Raw genomic sequence first — 18,194 nt, 5'->3', positions numbered from 1 at the left:
TACGGCTGAAATCCATATTTGCAGCAAATCCAGTAAATGAGTCAACATCAGGCTGGAAACCAAAGCATTTCTCACTATTCTGTGTAAACAAATTAAAATATGACTGGAGGAAAATTCTGCCGTCTGGCTGTTCTGAACAAGTTTAATATTGTTGGCTCTTATCAGCTCACACTGTTTATTGGCTCTCCAGCCGGAGTTTAGGGCTCATTGAGGCCACTCCGCTGGCTGCAGACATTTGTTCCTGGTGGAAATTTACCCAGATGAGTTCTCAGAGTGAGTCTGAGCTCACTGGTCAGAAATTACCCTGGAAACGGAGTCTGAGAGTAACAGCAGCGCTTTTTCTAAAGCTGCTCCTGCCCTGCGAACCTCAACAGGGACTCACCCACAAGTAGAAAAGACAACTTTGTGCAACTTCATGTTGTGAAATCAGTTGGCAATAGAACAGCTTGTAACCAGGTCAAGTTGGCAGCTTGTGTCTCATGGGATAATCCAACAATAGACATGGTTTGTGCAAATTTGAGGGTTTTCTGATGCTCGTAGACCAAAAGCATCTGAACCTTCACAGAATCTTTAACTCAGATTTCTATTCTACGCCATTTAAACTCATCAATGTTTTGCTATATTTGCCTTGTTTTTGTTATTTCAGTTTTAGTATCTCTGTCATCTGTGTAAAGTTCCGGTCTTACCCACTAACGTGCATGCTCTCACGTCCAGATTTGCACTGTGGATGTGGGTGAAGGACGGACATGCTTCAGTAGGACATTCACTCTAATTTTAAATCCACACAGTGTGATGATTAACAGCTGGACGGTCGACTTGGACCAGTTACAGAAAGTTATGCTTCGGAACATTAAACATATATTTAATGTATTTAAGTATAGATGTTTTGATATTAGTCGGTCAATCGCAATGACTAAGACAGATTTAATGAAGAAACTGCGTGTCATGGTAGTAATACGTATTGTCATGACTTTGCAGAAAGTCGAGTGGTCACCTCATTCACTGCATTGACACACGCGTTCCTCTCCATGTAGGGTGACGAGGGTCCCTGTCCAATGTGATTACGCGGGAGCACGGTAGCTTCCTGTGAGCCGACGAGGTGGCTCAGATATCAGCAGCTGAACCGCTCCCGCTGCCCCACTGACCTCAAGTGCCACCGTGATATCAGACACTTTTAGTCACGGGTGGGAGGCAGGGAGGTCGTGGGAGGGGGGGGACATTGTCATATATACTGACATCATCCCTGGTGAATTTCACGTCCCTCCAGTAATTGAATCTCTGCTGCAGTGGCGAAGGCAGAAAAGGAGAGCGACATAGGGAGAAGGTCCAACTCCAACCCGGACGAATGGACATGGATGAATGACGGTGTTGTGTCCGTGGGATAAATCTTAGACTGAAACAATATGGAAATCATGTTTAAGTTGAAGTTGAAAGAACACAAAGACCCAAAGCTGCTCCTGTGTATTATGTGTGCACGGTTCTCTTGTTCAGGCCTCACTACATAACACTGCATCAACTTTAAATATCCAAAAAGCCAAACATTGTGAGCAAATCCAGAGATAGTTGGCACAAGTTTTTTTCAGTATCTGAGATGTTCTTATTCTTTCCTTGTTAGTGATTGCACAACCTTTTAGATTTGTTTATTGGCCCCGGTGGGTCAGGACTCTATCCTGATCCCCCCTAAGAGTTTTAAAGTCTTTACCGAGAAAGGTCACGATCTTACATTGCATGAGAAAAAGGAGGTTTTATGGGGCAGTTTACTCAAAGAGTTTCTCAGTTTACAACTGGAGGAGCTGCAAGCTGTTTGTAAGTTGTCCCACACCCATGTAATGACATTTAAAATCAGGCGTATTTAATTTTAAAATGCCAAAAATCTGTATCCAGTCATTGTTCTTCAGCTTGGTATTTTAATATTTTTGTGAGACCGTCTGAAATACTGTGTAAACAAACTAAAATAGAGTCATTGCAGGAACAAACCAGTAAAGACCTCTGTGAATGTTTACTGCTCCCCACCCAGAGTCCACGTCTCCCCCTCCTCACCCCTCCTCTCCCCTCAGACCTCCAGACATTCCCATGCCCCGGGTTTGTTGATTTTCTGTTGATGTTGGCGTTCTTCTGCAGAGCCGGGGCCGAGACGGGCTGGTCGAGGCCGCTCGTGGCCGGTTCAAGCCTCCGTTGCCCTCCTTGTCTCATCAGTCTCCTCCTTCCTCGTCTACCTGTGAGCACTGTGTCTGTTATCTGGTGCTTCTTCATCACGTCTTGTTTATAGAAAAACCTGTGCACGCATTGCTCTCAGTGATTACATCAATCCTGAGGTGCAGGGAGGGAAGTCTGATCACGGCTGTAATCTACATACCATGCAAATCAGCTGATGCGGTTGAGTGTAGTAAATAGACCGTCTGAGGGCAAAGGACGACAGACTGTCTTTATTTTTCCCTCTGCTGCTTTTCCTTCCTTTACTTTTTTAAGTCAAATCAAATCAAAACAATGTCATTATTATTAATATTTTATATAATATTAAAGCCATCTAACATTGAGGGAGAAAACATTTAGAAATGTTAGTTTAATGCCTTTATTTTATTCATTTGATAAAGATTGTTTCACCTTGAAAACACCATAATACTTAGAAATGCAGTCGCTGAATCCTTACAAAATCTAAGTATCTGTAAAATACATGGGCTCACATTTGGTTTTTGGGCATTTGAAATAAGTTTGAGGAAATAAACTTTATTTTGATTATTCCTGCTTTAGTTTGCATGATTCTCAAAAAAAACCAAAAACAAGACCTGGTGCAAAACTAGTATCTGCATGGACTGTGTAATTGAAGGAGACGTCTCGGTCATGGAGAGTTTCAGACTATAGAGTATCTCTGCTGCTGTGCTGCTGACAACTTTATCCACTGGTAGTTTTCAGTTTATACGTGTTCCTGCGACAGCCCCGCGTAAAAAATGTAATAGAGACACTGTGTCATGTTGGTAATATGTGGTTCAAGTGCAAAATTTCACGTGTCAGTGTTTTGTGATAATATAGAGTCAGTGACTCAGGCGCTGACAAAGTCTTTTAACAGTTCTTACCTTGGCACAAACTTCTTGCACCTGAAATCATGAACCATGAACGAGGCTCCACACTTTACAATGTTTGTGATCCTACTTTAAACGCATCAAAAAACGACAGATGTTATAAATCTTCATAATGAGAATGTATCAGATCTGACTCCAGACCTGCTGAATGTGTCTGAGTACATGCTTTGTGGCTCCACTCGGGTCCTTCATCGTGTGGTTGACATAATTGTCGGGCGGTGGACATTGCTGAGTTATCAGATGCGTCATGTGTCTGAGTCGAGACTTTGCCGTCTGTGTGGTCATCGGTCACAGAATGACAGATGCTTGGAAATGAGGCTGCGGCTGTTTGTGTGAAGCTGAGATTTCAGGATGCTTTACACAAGCAGCAGGTTCATTTAAAATCCATATCATCATGTTGCTCAGAGTCCTTTGCACAGCTCGGTTCAATGGTTTTACAGTCAGACTTCTTCTTTCTTCTGTCTCTACTTTATTATTTCAGTTAGATCAAGTTGGAAGAAAAGACTCATTCACCTCAGGAGCTAAATTAATGCACAAGATGGATTTTTGTGCCTTTTCACTTGTTTCATATACTTTCTTGTTTCTCTCCTGTTTTTCCTTTTCTTTTTTGAGGGGGGGTGCTTTCCCTGCCTTTTCAGCCTTCGTCAGTGCATGTGTGCTCTTACATCACTGCTCCTCCACCTCGCCATTAAAAAGCACTTTCTCTGCCTCTCTGGATTCTTTCAAGGCGCCTTTTCGATTTGCATGAGAAGCAGCTGGGAATGGGCCCCCTTCCCGTTTTCCTCCCTTTGTCCCAGCGTTCTTTTATTCCAAAGTCTCATCACTTATGCCCCTTCCTCGCTTTGTGCTGTGCATTATATAAGACGGCTGCATTACTAAACACCGGCCAATCATTTAGCCAAGATGCTCGTGGTGTTGGGCACAGAACTTATTTTCCACAGCAGACGTAACTTCCCCGCCCTGTCCTGGACGTATGTGAGCAAAGTTTGAAATAAGTTTTGGTTGAAATCTGAAACAGATTGTTCCGTTTCCAGACCAAAACACATGGGATTGTGATTCAATTGGATGCACTCAGAGAAAGGCAGAGGGGTTTTAATAGAGCAGGGTGAAAAATGTTCTGTAGACATTATTAATGAGGCCACTGAAGCGAGCCTTAATGTATTTATCTGCACTAACAGAGTCTTTCAGCTCCAGAGCTTTAGGTTGTTTGGCCTCACTGAGGAGACTACATCTATATTTACCTGGGTGCCGCTCTGCAACAGGCTTTAAACTTGAAAGTTAGGTAACAATTACCACGAAGTCACTCCATGGCAACAAAAGATCAACAGCTTAACTCTGCAAACGGCCACTTGTAAGGACTGTGTAGTGTTTCTGCAGCTGCAGCGTTCGCAGCGTCCACAGGGGGCGTTCTGACCTTTGACACTTGGTCTTGACGCACAACAAATCCTGTTAGATGTGACTCTCTGTGACGGCCTGAGCTCAGCATGAGGGGAGGAATCTGCAGGGGTTCTTCAGACGGATCATTAGAGGCAGTCGATGACACAGAGGTTTCTGTAAAATGTGTGCGTGTACTTGTTTCTGCTGCCGCTTTTTTTACAGCATGAACACTGACCTTGTCAGGACCAGTAGACCTCAAGGTCCTAATGAGGCTAAACATCATTTCTAGGTCCTGCGAGGTTTAAGGTTCAAGGGATAGTACACTCGAAAACAAAAATGTTGTTTGTGTGTTTGAGAGAAAGCAAGATTCATGAAGAAGATTTATTGGGAAAAATACGTTTTTTTTAATATTGAAGATCAGAATGAACTGATGAAGTTTAACTTTCACTCATGATGCAAAAATCCGATCATCCAAAAAAATACAGTAAAATATAATATTTCAAGTTCATCTGATATGTATATTTGTTTCTTTATAGCAAAAGCATAAAAAAATTAAAAATCCTCACAATTACTTTGTGATTCATGTTCCAACGTGGACTTTATTTAAATCATTATATTGGTTGAAGCGAAAAAGACAAATGGAGTGAGGCTTCTCAAACAGGATGTCTTCAAAATAAAAGTACAGCGTAGTATCAAAAGAAAATCTCATTCTGCTTCACAGGATCAAATCCCTGCTCCTTGTGAACGCAGGTCACAGCAGGTTGATCTTCACAGTCCACCATCGTCCTGTAACGGGACACAAGTCAGGTGTCAATTTCATGTTTAGACAGGAAGCAAGTTCAGATGACTGACAGAGTCTGTAAATAAATGTGCGTGTCATGTTAATGTGTAGTAAACGTTGGCTGATGTGTCGATTTACTGAGAAACGAGTGGAACAAATCCTGCTCAACGTTAAATAATGTGTTGGATGTTTAGGTGTTTGTAAAAATCCTAGAAATTAACATCATATTATTATGTAATTTACTTTAAACCTCATTTGTTTAATCCATTAAAAATGGCAAAAAAAATGACATAATGTGTTTTTAAGTGTATTTTCCATCCATAATGTTTTCTGTAGTGGACTTCCTCTTATAGGTGGGAGACATTTTCCTGTGTCGTGGCCTAACAGGCTACAATCCCACTAAAGCCATTCAGTCAATCTGCCCACTTCCGTGCACCCACATTATCAACACAGGATCAAAACTCTGCCCTTTCCTGTTTTCCATTACCTAGCTCACTTCCTACACCAGTACAGAACTCTCAGGTTGGTGTGTTCCAGTTTGATAAAAGTGTGTAACATGTTATTGCTTCCCCTTTGCATGTATCTCTTCAATTTACAGGATTAAATTTTTCCTTTTCCATCTTTTCTTTCAGGATCTGTTTACTCACATCTTTGCTTTCACGGCAGTCTCCGCACATGCACCCTAAGCAGCCGTTGACCACCTGGATGCCGCAGAGCACGAGCTGCAGCAGACCCATGGACAGCAGGATGGAGAAGAGCACGACGTGCCACATCACTGCGTTGGCAGGGGCCTCGCAGATCGTCCACAGGGTCTGGTTCACGAGGTAGCTGGTGTTGCTCCTGAGAGGGAGAACAGCCAGAGCATAAGCATTGTACAGGACACACACACACACACACACACACACACACACACACACAGATTAAATAAAAATATGTGCAGAGTTTGGGGGTGCAGGAGGAAAAAGATGGAATGACTGAGTTGAAGAAAAATGTTGGATGTAAATGGGAAAAAATGAGGGGAGGAGGAGGAAAGCAGATGGAAAACAAAAAGGAAAAGAGTTTAAAATGATCATTTAAATAGTTTGACATTCTGGGAACACTTGAGTTTGATGCTCGTGTGTGTGACTCTCGTGTTTGGAACAGTTACCATGCTCTTTGTCCAAAGTAACAAAATCACTGCACCTTTAATGGTCACCAATTAACATATTATATTGTGATTGTTTAACCTGTAAAATAACTGGAGTGTAAATTTGCACGTTTTGCTGTTTTTGGACTAAGCCAGGTTAAGATAAGTAGAAAAACAAAAACTGAGCTTTGCTGTAGGAAGAACACTCAGGTTTAAAATAAATATCCCATCATGCAATGTGTTGTCAATCTCAGATCCCTCGCTGTGAACAGCAGCCTACATATTAACCACACGCTCATATCTATTAACCTGATGGTTCGTCTATCAGGTGATTCACTGTTATCCTGCGCGAGCTTGTGAAATGTCTCATTGGGGCCAAACACGTTATCGCTGTGGCTCTGCCCCATTTTAGATCAGTCAGGAAGAAGATGAAATATATCAAGACTGAATATTTAATCAAAGAATCATAATAACCACATTATGTTGCCTGATAACATAATGCCTGTTTTTGCTTCTATCTTGATATTTTATTATTTATTTAATATAAGAATCGTTTCTTCTCGATCATTTGGCCAAAGGTTTGTTGTTATTTATTTATTCACATATTAAAAATAGATTTTATTTGCAGCAACACTCTGAAATTAATTCTCCTTCTGACTCATTTTGCTGCAATGACACAAACAGAATAGGTTGCCTCAGTCTGCCACCTACTGGACTGTAGGAGTATTACATGTCTAGTTTTTCTTTTTCTTAATGATCATAAATCATAACTGTTTCACTTCTCAAAGAAACATACAGACGCTGCCTGTGGGGCGGGGTCCACTTAGTGGTCTCAGACCTTTTGACTGCACTGCAGCTGATGATAAGATAACACATATCTACACAGAATCTATGAGGAGGTGCAGCAAAGGGAGATATGACAGTATGCAGGGGGAAAAAAGCACATTTGAAACTACAGTGAAGTGAAGAACACTCACGTGTCGAGGTTTTCGAAAGGGTACTTCCATTCACCTTCGACCAGACACTTGGGTCCGATAGCGAGACCTGCCGAGGACACACTGGTGCAGTAGATGGCTCCGATCAGGCCGAAGGCAGAGGAGAACACTGAGCTCAACATCTGAAGGGAAGACGAGAACAAACATCACTATTTCACTGCTGATAAAGGACGTTACTTTACATCTATTAGCTTCAGCACTGTAAAAGTTCTACCTTCTGTATTCTATCTTATATGACATTAGTGTTCTTCACTCATTTCTCAGTTGATTTGTCTCATATTCAAGATTCAAAGTTCTTTGTGGTCATTGCACTCAAGTGTTGTAGGTATATTAAGATATATATTTATATGTAAGTGTAAGAATATAAAAAATATAGATGTTACTTGGCAGCAGAGATTGAACTCGATCTGATTCCTTATCATAGATGATGTCATCAAGGGGACATTGAAAGTCTTGCTCACCGAATTCGCCTTGTCCAAATATTTCTTGATTTATTCAACTATCATTTTAAAGGGTTAAAAGTGTTTCTGTATGATTTCACTTGACCCAATGTCATGGGCCTAAATTCAACTTTTATATTATATATAATTATCACTCAGCCAAACTGTAATATAAATACAAATACCTTCTGTCTTGACTTGATGTGATTTCAAACAGTAAACACACTCACATGCATCTTTTCTCATTGTAATAATGTCAGAATAATAAAAACTGTACTTCTGCAAAACCTAATGACTTTAAACGATGTTTTTAAAATGTGGAAGTGTCCTGATAAAGTGCCTCAGGACAGTAAATCCTTTAATAACGAGTGCACTGCTGATAAAATACACATGATTCAACTTTGTCCTTTGCTCCTCTATATGGCATCTCCTTCGCCACCACCCATCACTATCAGGCCAGTCCCCAACAGCGCCTATACATCTATATATTAAAATCTTTACAACGACTTTACTCACCCGGCAACGGTTGCCACAGCAACCAGTTCCGCAGCAACCCTTGCCCCCGGCCCTGATAGCCGAGCAGCTCGGACACAGCATCTGAGGAGTTGAAGATAAGAAACGAGGCATCATCTGATAAGTTTGATTCTCTGTAAAGCTCTTGATGTGCAGATTTGGTGTGTTTGTATCTATACATGCACACTTGTACATGCGTCAGCTAATTTTTATTTCCGTGTGTGTCTCTCTCTGAGCGCTGGCTTATCTCTAAAACCAAATATTTGTGAAGAGTTTTACTTTCTCCTCCCAGCAGGCTTTGACATCCGTGTCGATAGAAATATACTTGTCCCTGATCCAAACTATTATGTCACAGCAATAAAGACATGTCCTCCCACTGGACTCAAAGGTCTCTGATACAGTTATGAAATTGAATATTTATCAATTATTTATTTATATTAGTGATATATTTATTGCCCATTGTCCAATAGAATGTCATGAAAGTGTGAATGGAAACTGTTTGTGTGTGTGTGTCTTTGATGATGAAGTTCATTCGGTGTTTTCCCTCAAAGGTTCTCCCCAGTGTAATCAGTAACAGAAAATACCATTATTTATTGTGTTGTAGTTGTATTTTAATCTAATTTGTGTTCATGGTGGAGATCATTTGATCTATTTTTTATATGTTGGGTAGATTTATTGTATGTGTCATATTTTATTAGCACACTTATTAATTTTTTTATAGCTGGTAAATAAATGTAATGGAGTATTTCTCTGTGAACTGTTATATAAAGTGAGAAAAATGTGAAAACTACAGTAGAATTGTACTTGTGATAGTTCATGTACTTTGTTTTTTGTCTGCTTGTGTCAAAGTGAAGGTTGAGTTTAAATCTCAATGTAAAGATATAAATGCATGTACATGTTCTTTCTTGGTTTCTCATTTTAAATAAAACCTCTTTATCATAGGTATCGTTATAGTCCACAAGTCAAAACCCAGATAAGGGAATAGTTACGAGAAAGATTCTGATAAATGCACTCTGATGAAATACAACAATTTCATTTCAGACACCAAAAATAATACTCAATAAAACGTACTCGTAAAAGTAATCAATAAAAAGTTTACAGGTTTACACAAGGCTGAGTGAATGACTGAAAAAACCCAATAAAACATATGACCACACTCCATTACTCACAAAGAGGCCTCCTCCGATCAGCCCCCCCATGAGCCAGACCTGGAGGGAGATCTGGTCGTTCTCCAGACTCTTCCCGTCGGGGAAGAACAGCAGCAGGTTGGCGATCATGCAGATGAAGGCGGTGGGCAGGAGGATCAGGCCCACCAGGCGAGCGCACTTCCCCGTACAACACATGGTTTCACACCTGTCTTCTCTCGCTCACTGCTCCCTGTCCCTTTTTCTACTCTTACTGCCAGTTATCTCCCCGTCTTCTGAAAGTCGGGCAGAAGTCGACGGTGGAAATGAGTGAGAGAGAGAGGAAGGGGGGGAGGCTCAGGACTGACAGCTCACCTTCGCTCACTGTGAAAGTCAAACACCAGCAGCGACAAAACAGGGAGGAGAGAGGGAACAAAGGCCGAGCATTGGTGCGGTCGACTGTAATCTGATTTCAGAGTCGTGTGTCGTCTCATTGGACTCAGATAAAGAATATCAACCTGTTTTTAATTTAATGGGAAAATTATAAAAGAAAACAAACATTGAGAGCAAAGGTGAAAAGGTCAAGACTTGGTTTGTTAAGGTTCAGGCTTGAGTCTGGGTTTTAGATGCGATGTTTGAGGTCAGGATAAGAGACCAGGGAATCCATGACGTCAACAGGTGCCCTCACAAACACGGAAGTTCAAAATGTGTGTGTGTGTGTGTGTGTGTGTGTGTGTGTGTTCAGGGGGCTCCTCTCTGCCCTTTGATTCCTGCTGATGATGATACCAGACTGTTTGTTCTATTTATGGCCTGTTGCACACACAGGCGTGGGTTTGGTCCACAGAACAGAGCTTTGTACCAGAGATACAGACGTTACACTCGATCGATGTTTGATATGAGTTCGCTGCTCTGGAGATTTCAGCAACTGAACATCTAACCCACCAGTGTGTGTTTGATTTAAAAATGTCTGTTGTCCAAATTGAAAATACAGGTATAACGCTGACAGCACATGTAAAGCATAGTAAATATACATGTAGAATACAAATATACAAAACAGAAATATACATATCCGTGTACAAATATGCTTGGTAATAAATAAATAAAGTAACTAAAGGTGCAAATAAAGAAAGTAATGGAAGCAGGGGGACATGTGTGTAAGAAGAGAGGCTTAGTTAGTGGTGTATATACTCATACTCATATATATTCGGCAACTTCATACTGATTTAAGTTCTTAGATAAATGGTGAAAATTGCAAAAGTGAATTTGAAAAAAAAAAAAACTTTTGATACAGTTTAATTAAGTTGACCAGATACTCAAGGGCGCCATCTTCTGGATTAACATAGTAACATCACTGAGTTTCATCTTGTACACAGAGCAGGTATTGAAATGTCTCCAGAACTGTTGGGATATTTTACATTTCAGGAGACAAATGAGAATTTGTTCCTGTACTATGTTTAAAAAAGGTACAAGAAGTATCACAATAAGAGAGTAAGTGTGGTATATTTAATGTAGAATCTAGAGATGTACTTTCTTTGCCTTCTTCTAATCAGTAAACTTTAGATTGATTATAAAATTAGCTTGGCACTCTTGCAAAAGGCTAATGGGTAATTTAGTTATCCTAAATCTGTGTGCATGAAATTGACTATCGGCCCATTTAACAATTAACAAAAAATATAACATTTTACACAGTGTATTATTTTTTGTTTTTAAGAAACAAACAAAATTATAATTTATTTTCTTTCTTTCTTCTTCCTTGTTTTCGTCCGGAAACTTATTTTTAAACAAGTAGTTTCTTTCTTTCTTCTGTTGTTTTGGTCTGGTTGATGACGCAGTCTCCCAGCAGCCAATAATGTGAAGGTAAAAAAAATGCACATGCAGTTGCCACAGTGCCCCAATGTTTCCTCTTTGTGTGTGTTTGTGTGTGTGTGTTTGTGTGTGTCAGGACTGAAGATCACACACTGACATCAGCAGGACTCAGACCTTGTATCTGTGTGTCTCTTCATCTGTGATGTCAGGTGAGTGTTGTAGTTCTCTCGTTGTTGTCGTTGTTGTTGTTGTTGTTGTTGTTGTTGTTGTTGTTGTTGTGTCCTTCATCACCTCTGACCCTAACCCTCCCTGTTGGTTGTGTCTCATCCTGGTTTGTGTCTTTTTGTTCCAGATCAAGTTAAAGAGCTCGTGTCAAAGTGTCTCCAGGCTCGGGACATGGCTTACTGTCCATACAGCCACTTCCCTGTCGGTGCTGCCATACTGACAGCAGATGGCGCTATAATCACAGGTAATAACCAACAGGACTTTTCTATACACCAATAAAAACTGGATGATGGTGATTATGACAAAGTGCTGTACTGAAGTACTGACTGATATTAATCTGTATTTTTGTCTTACTTAAGTAAAAGATAAGGAGATTTCTCTTTCTACTTAAATTCTTCCTTATAACAGATAAATGAAAGTGCGGTGGTAGACGATGACTATACGTACATTAATGGGAGTACTTTGATTTCCGTAGTAATAATAACAATAATACAAATCTGTAATTGTATTTTATACTTCTAACACTATACAATATACATTATATACGTCTTCCACCACTGAATTCCCCAATATTTCAAGTGCAGAGGTAGAATTTGACTATTAGTATATTAATGTAGTATTATGATATTAATACAAATGATATTAATTGTATTTTATATGTTTCTAACACTTATCTACAGACACAATATAAGTTATACCTGCCATTCCAACTTCTTAAGCCCTGGAGCAGCTTCCTTGTGATTACTTTTGTCTGAAATACTTTGTAGAGGTTGTTTTTAGTTTTATATTTAGAGCTAAATATTTTCCTTTATTATAAAATAAAGTATGATACATTTTTATAAAGTTAATTACACCCTTAAGCACACAAATAATTAAATTATGCTCCACATATACTACAGTATCAAAATACCACTTACAAACAAAGTAATGCAATATACACTAGTAATAGAATATAGTAAAATTACTGCATCAACTGCATTACTGCAATCAACTTGCACATTCATTGCACAAGTAGCAAAATGATTTAGAAATACATGAGAAAGATCGATATAGGTAAATATATAAGAAGGAAATTTAAAGGTAAAGAGTGTGAACACTTGTTCTTCTTTAATTGTGGCCCAGGCTGTAATGTGGAGAATGCCTCCTATGGTCTGACAGTGTGTGCTGAGCGGACGGCCATCCAGAGAGCTGTGGTGGAGGGACACAGAGAGTTCACGGCCATCGCTGTGACATGGTGAGACTCTGTGGCCCTGTCGGCACATGAAAAGATCCCCAGACACATATTCTGATGCATTTACTGTCTCCTCCACACAGCGACATCAAAGATCAGTTTGTTGGGCCGTGTGGAGCCTGTCGACAGGTTCTTATGGAGGTGAGGCAACTCTTTTATTACCAGTAGACAATCATTATCCCCTGATCAGAACATGATGCACCACAAACACTTTACAGCCAGAGGAAGTTGTTTCTGACCATGTTTTGAAAACTAACCTTCATTAGGAAGCATGTGGAAAGTGTACACAACTGGAACATTAGCTTTTCTGTGTCAAACACATCTTTTGGATATTTTAGCAAACGCTGGTTGTGTGTAAATCAAGAATCTTTTCGCAGACATGTCAAACACTGATACTAATAACCCAGCATTGTAAAATGTTATAACTTCCTTATTGAGGGGGACGAGCTCGGATCAGTAAATAAAATTGCAAAGACAAGTTGTTGTATCTTTTAAAACACACAATTAAGAGAACGAAACTCTGTGTTAACTCGGTTCTGTGTTGAGTAAGATAAAACTGCAACACATTTATTCTGATAAGACTGAGAATGAACATTGGGAGTTTCCATTCTTCATTTAGCTGCTTAGACACGTTTGATGTTTTATATACTGATTGCAACAGTTTTAGACTTTAGCTTTTAAATATCCCAATATTTATTATTTATTTATTTAATGAAATATAATGAAATTCACATAAAAACAATTGAAGAATTATCAGAATGTGTACTAAATGAAAAATCCAAATATTAAGTTTTTGTCTAACCTGAATGATTAAGCAAACTTTTATGTAATGTAGTGGTTTTGCATTATTACAATGAATCCTCTCGTACATTTTGTCCTTTTCTCCTTCATTGCTGTGCATCTCTCTCCGTCACCAGTTTGGAACCGACTGGACCGTGTACTTGACCAAGCCGGACGGATCTTACAAAGAAACCAGCCTCAGTGAACTGCTGCCTCTCGCCTTCTCATCTGCACATCTGGCAAAGAAATAACTACCCTCGTCTTAACGTTACGAGGAAGGGGAAACAATAAAGAAATATTCTTGTTACATCTTCTTTGCGCTTGATTTTCAGCAAATGACACTGATCAAACTTCACATGAAGAAAACAATAAAGTGTCTTTTCTCCCCTTAAACATGTGTCTGATTCTTTTTTTAAATGTTATTGTCAATAACAGTATAGTTATAGTATAATTATTATTAGTAGTAGTAGAAGTTGTATTATAATTATTATTACTAGAAGTAGTAGGGATAGAAGTAGCTGTAGTATTATATTTTTTATCATTATTTTGATTATTGTTGTTATTATTATTAGTAGTAGGGTAGTAGTACTATTAGTAGTAGTTGTAGTTGTATTATTATTATTATCATTATTAGAAGTAGTAGGGATGGAAGTAGCTATATTATTGTTATTATTTTTTGTATTGTTATTATTATTAATATTAGTAGTAGTAGTACTACTACTAATATTATTATCATTATTATTATTATTTTTATATATAGAGATATTCGTAAAGGTCACATGATAAAGGTGGGCGGGTCTTCGGGCTGTTTCCGGAAACATGGAGGCTGTTCTCAGCGATGTGGTCGCTCCTGAGGATCTTTTAGTGAGTTTTCACTTTATTTAACCTTCATCTCTCAATCAAACCAACTTGTAACCACAGTAGAAACCTGACACGAGGTCTTTGTAACATCCTCGTGGTTTGTAAACGGCGAAATCTAAATTAAATACGACGTATCGGGGGCGGACTGTGACGCGTCACTTAGCTAGCTAATGCTAACGATGGTGTTTGTGATGACAGGTTTGACATGTTAGCTGTGATCATCAGAGATCACCTCAGGACACGTGATTTAAATGTGATGTCGCCGGTTCGATGACTTCCTGCTCGCGAGGTTTTGTTTGAACGCGGCGGTGAATCGTCTCTGAGCTTCACCATCGTTTTGTTTGTGTCGCGACAGAAATTTGAGAAGAAATACAACAGTGAGCTGGTGAAGGGAGCTGTGTCCAAGGACACCAAGTTTGAATACGCCTGGTGTCTGATCAGGAGCAAATACTCAGAGGACATCAAGAAGGGAATTGTGCTGCTGGAGGGTAAAGCTATGCTTTGGTTTTCATTTTCAAAGCCAGAGGATAATGGATCCTAATAAACTCTAAAACCTGCAATATGTTGAAACACTTCAGAGGAACTTTTACATTTGGTGTTAATAAGAAATTATCAGACCAGATTCATGGCTAGTATCTGTTGTCAGACACTAACTTGCATGTTTCATTTTCATGGTTTGAATTTTTTATATTTTATTTGCAGAGCTCGTTCAGAAATCATCCAAGGACGACTCCAGGGACTTCTTGTTCTACCTTGCAGTGGCCAACTACAGACTCAAAGTTAGTGTTATTCCCTAAAGTGATGCCCTGTGCTGAAAGCCCTCACCTCATGTTTTCCTTCCTCTTCCAGGAATATGAAAAAGCCCTGAAGTACATCCGGACTCTTCTCAGGAACGAGCCGGGGAACAAGCAGGCTCTGGAGCTGGAGAAACTCATCGACAAGGCTCTGAAAAAAGGTAGAAGACAATAAGGAGTCTTAATCTTAAAAGTGATGATATAAATCGTTTCTATTAATTGATGGGTTGAATTAATCTACAATACTGATGTTGGCCTAATTATCATCTAGACGGCTTGGTTGGCATGGCGATCGTTGGAGGTATCGGTCTCGGTGTGGCCGGTTTAGCGGGACTCATCGGCTTGGCGGTGTCAAAAGGAGCTACCAAATCCTAACTGGGATGGGAGATGACGCGCCTTCATTTTGCTGGACTCACACACTGACCCTTCCCCTGCATAAACAAATAATAAAAGCTGAGTGGGGAAAGTTTGAAGGGCGTGTCATCTTGGTTTGAACTAGAATGTGCCAGTGAATAACCTGTTTTCATATTTTAACAGGGTTGAAATATACTATACATACTTAAGTTTGCTATCTGCTCACCTACTATAGCATGGCACTTTCATATTTCTTATGTAAATAAATTAGAATAACCAGTGTGCGTTTCAGCATAAAATTCCCCAAGTTGACATTTACATTTTGTGAACATATGTTTGTAAAAATGCAGTTGTTGTTCTGTATTTACATTATTTTTGACAAGAGGAATTGTTTTGGAAAGTGCTACTGGTGCAGAGGGAAGTGTAGCTGTGTCATGATAAAAAGGAACAGAGTCATTAGTTTCTAGGTAACAGTGACTCAGCAATAGTGCTGTTAGTAAACTGAATGTCCAGTTGCTGCTTTGGGCAAAGAAATTTCTGAAAACAACTTAAAGTTAAAAAAGCTAAATCACTTATTAGAAATAAACACATTACGTCATCTGCCTCCTAAACATTAATCTGTGCTGCATTTACTGACCTGTGTTTTCATGTTGAAGAAATAAAATAATTTAAATACTGAGAAAATAATTGTGGAGCTTATCACTGACAGCACTCTTTGAGTATGACACATCATTTGTATTGGATGGAACTACTAAGAATTCTGTAGAATAATTCTGAAATGAAAATCAAAAGTAAAAAGCCTCTATTTAAGAAGCTTTAACCATTTTTTTTTTAAATGGTTACCAATTAATTTCCTGTCAATTAACTAATCAAGCAAATGTCTCTTTGTATGTACCTATTGAAGTGTATTAAGTATGAATATTGATTTGTCAAATAAATGTAGTGCAGTAATTCACATATGTTCCTCTGAGTAGATGTATGAAAGTTGTCCCAGTTACAAACTGGCCAAGATAATAAAAAAATGTTTCCATGAATTATTTGAATACGTCGACAAAAATGTTAATAAAATAATTTATTCCATGATGTCTCTATAATCGGACATTTCTGGTCCAACACATTGATTCAAGTGCCATATCAGATTTGTTGAGCACATTAATGTCTTAAAGCTGTAATAAAATTTTGCCTTATCAAGATTTGACTTAAGCACAGTTCCTGTAATCTAGACGACGTTTCGCAGGAAGAAAAACTAAATTTCAACATCGCAGTGTCGTCTGCATGAACGTGTCCCCGTGAGTGTGTCGTTAGGATTCAAACTGTTACAAAAGACCAGAGGAGTAATTTTCCATTTCTTTATTCCTCCTTCATCCAAGTTATTTTCACAAGATTCTTTTATTGATGGAGCAAAGTCCAGTATACAGTCCCAGTCTTATCACTGCCATTTATTGACTCTACTAAATTTACAGTGAAGCTCTGGTGGACACTGTGGAGGAGGAGTGTGTGTGTGTGTCTGTGTGTGTGTGTGGGGGGGTATTAGGATCATTATCTACTTGTGTGACAGAGGTTGAGTCGTTTACATTCAAACTTTAAAAACGTGCCTGGCCTAGTTCACCCGCCGCCGCTCATCCTCACATCTTGACCTACGGGGGGAGATTCGAGACTCCAGCCCCGCTTTTTACGACAGGAGGCCTTATTGAGACTATCAGTTATGTGCGGCGTTATCAGCCTCGTGGGGTGTTACTCATTAACCCACCTGACAGCACCGAAACTCTCCCCAGGGACATATCAGTGAAAACAACCATCCTCTTTGGTGTGGAAGAGGTGATCGAGTGGGCAAACACAAACACGAGGGAGGGTGGACGTTCCCAAAAAAAGAAAGAAAAATTGATCCCATAGACAAACACAGGAGAAGCCTGTAAATTAACATTTCCAAACTAATCCTGGAGTCGTCTCAAGACTCTTCTCGTGGACATCAATGATTCATCAGCATCAGTGTAGGGCTTCACTGAGTTTCAGCTACGAGGGCCAACGTTCATTGACCCTCCATAGCTGAGGAATATTAATGTGCAATCACCGTGAAGAGAGGGAGCACATGAGGGGACAGGGAGTACTGGAGGAGTGACATCCTGCAGAAATGTCCTCACAGAGGAAATTTGAAATGATTCTATCATCCAGAAGGACAGCAGCTCATTGCGTGTCACGGTATCTTACTGCAGACGGTGACAGACACAGAGACGGCACATTTTCCCACACTTTCAAGTGCAGCTAATGCTCTGATTGTGTTTGAAGAGGATCAAACCTTGAAGAAATGAACAGAAAAACATAAACTTATTCTAGATTTCATTCAAGTTTTTTAGAATATCAGGTTTGAAATGTCTGTTGATAACATATGGGACTAATTAGTATAATATAGTATTTATAATATAGTATATCATTCAAATCTCTGACTTGACAATGGCAGTGGAGGTAAAATGATCCTCAGAGTCATGAGAAATAATCTCCTGGTTCATCTCTTTACTAAAGTTTGAACCAATCCCAACAGTATCTGTAGAATCTTCCCTACGGTCAAGCTGATAACAGATGAAACGTGAGATAACAGGAAGAGGCTTCTCTCGTATCATCCTGGATTTATCCACCGTTACTTTTATTGACTTTGAAAAACTGATCTTCAGGTCAAAATAACATGTTTTCCTAAAATCGCTGTCACACC

At 39.4% G+C, this 18,194-nt stretch overlaps 3 protein-coding genes across 4 annotated transcripts; 2 read left to right on the top strand and 1 right to left on the bottom strand.

Annotated features, from left to right (window-relative positions):
• Positions 1 to 5,029: 5,029 nt before the first annotated feature.
• Positions 5,030 to 9,824, bottom strand: tm4sf5 (transmembrane 4 L six family member 5). Of its 2 annotated transcripts, none has more exons than XM_069519128.1 (5): positions 9,482 to 9,824; positions 8,316 to 8,396; positions 7,342 to 7,481; positions 5,886 to 6,078; positions 5,030 to 5,243 (listed from the first exon to the last, which is right to left on the bottom strand). In XM_069519128.1, exons 1-5 carry the CDS (start codon positions 9,653 to 9,655, stop codon positions 5,226 to 5,228), a joined length of 606 nt encoding a protein of 201 aa, XP_069375229.1. In that variant the 5' UTR covers positions 9,656 to 9,824; the 3' UTR covers positions 5,030 to 5,225. The 2 variants fall into 2 exon arrangements, with proteins under 2 accessions (XP_069375229.1, XP_019951030.2); XM_020095471.2 differs by having other exon boundaries at positions 5,886 to 6,075; positions 9,482 to 9,805.
• A 1,449-nt stretch (positions 9,825 to 11,273) lies between these two features.
• Positions 11,274 to 13,871, top strand: LOC138406573 (cytidine deaminase). Its single transcript, XM_069519129.1, has 5 exons — positions 11,274 to 11,451; positions 11,595 to 11,711; positions 12,590 to 12,701; positions 12,782 to 12,839; positions 13,616 to 13,871. Exons 1-5 carry the CDS (start codon positions 11,445 to 11,447, stop codon positions 13,727 to 13,729), a joined length of 408 nt encoding a protein of 135 aa, XP_069375230.1. The 5' UTR covers positions 11,274 to 11,444; the 3' UTR covers positions 13,730 to 13,871.
• Positions 13,872 to 14,257: 386 nt separating this feature from the next.
• fis1 (fission, mitochondrial 1) lies at positions 14,258 to 16,171 on the top strand. The gene is made up of 5 exons (XM_020095381.2): positions 14,258 to 14,342; positions 14,695 to 14,827; positions 15,042 to 15,118; positions 15,189 to 15,294; positions 15,405 to 16,171. The coding sequence occupies exons 1-5, from the start codon at positions 14,298 to 14,300 to the stop codon at positions 15,506 to 15,508; spliced, it is 465 nt and encodes a 154-aa protein (XP_019950940.1). The 5' UTR covers positions 14,258 to 14,297; the 3' UTR covers positions 15,509 to 16,171.
• The last annotated feature ends 2,023 nt before the right edge of the window (positions 16,172 to 18,194 follow it).

The sequence above is a fragment of the Paralichthys olivaceus genome, chromosome 22, assembly GCF_024713975.1.
Source record: "Paralichthys olivaceus isolate ysfri-2021 chromosome 22, ASM2471397v2, whole genome shotgun sequence".
Classification (NCBI taxonomy): Eukaryota; Metazoa; Chordata; class Actinopteri; order Pleuronectiformes; family Paralichthyidae; genus Paralichthys; species Paralichthys olivaceus.
The sequence above is the reverse complement of the archived record's forward strand: the minus strand, read 5'-3'. Positions and strand labels throughout refer to the sequence as shown.

What these genes read in the sequence shown, in the direction of transcription:
- tm4sf5 (XM_069519128.1), bottom strand. Translation starts at nt 9,655, where the DNA reads ATGTGTTGTACGGGGAAGTGCGCTCGCCTGGTGGGCCTGATCCTCCTG. An exon ending in TGATCGGAGGAGGCCTCTTT is followed by an intron (nt 8,397 to 9,481) that starts GTGAGTAATGGA and finishes TCAACTCCTCAG; the next exon opens with ATGCTGTGTCCGAGCTGCTC. An exon ending in GCTGTGGCAACCGTTGCCGG is followed by an intron (nt 7,482 to 8,315) that starts GTGAGTAAAGTC and finishes TCTTCCCTTCAG; the next exon opens with ATGTTGAGCTCAGTGTTCTC.
- LOC138406573 (XM_069519129.1), top strand. An exon ending in ACGGCCATCGCTGTGACATG is followed by an intron (nt 12,702 to 12,781) that starts GTGAGACTCTGT and finishes TCCTCCACACAG; the next exon opens with CGACATCAAAGATCAGTTTG. An exon ending in GTCGACAGGTTCTTATGGAG is followed by an intron (nt 12,840 to 13,615) that starts GTGAGGCAACTC and finishes CTCCGTCACCAG; the next exon opens with TTTGGAACCGACTGGACCGT.
- fis1 (XM_020095381.2), top strand. Translation starts at nt 14,298, where the DNA reads ATGGAGGCTGTTCTCAGCGATGTGGTCGCTCCTGAGGATCTTTTA. An exon ending in GGGAATTGTGCTGCTGGAGG is followed by an intron (nt 14,828 to 15,041) that starts GTAAAGCTATGC and finishes TTTTATTTGCAG; the next exon opens with AGCTCGTTCAGAAATCATCC. An exon ending in CGACAAGGCTCTGAAAAAAG is followed by an intron (nt 15,295 to 15,404) that starts GTAGAAGACAAT and finishes ATTATCATCTAG; the next exon opens with ACGGCTTGGTTGGCATGGCG.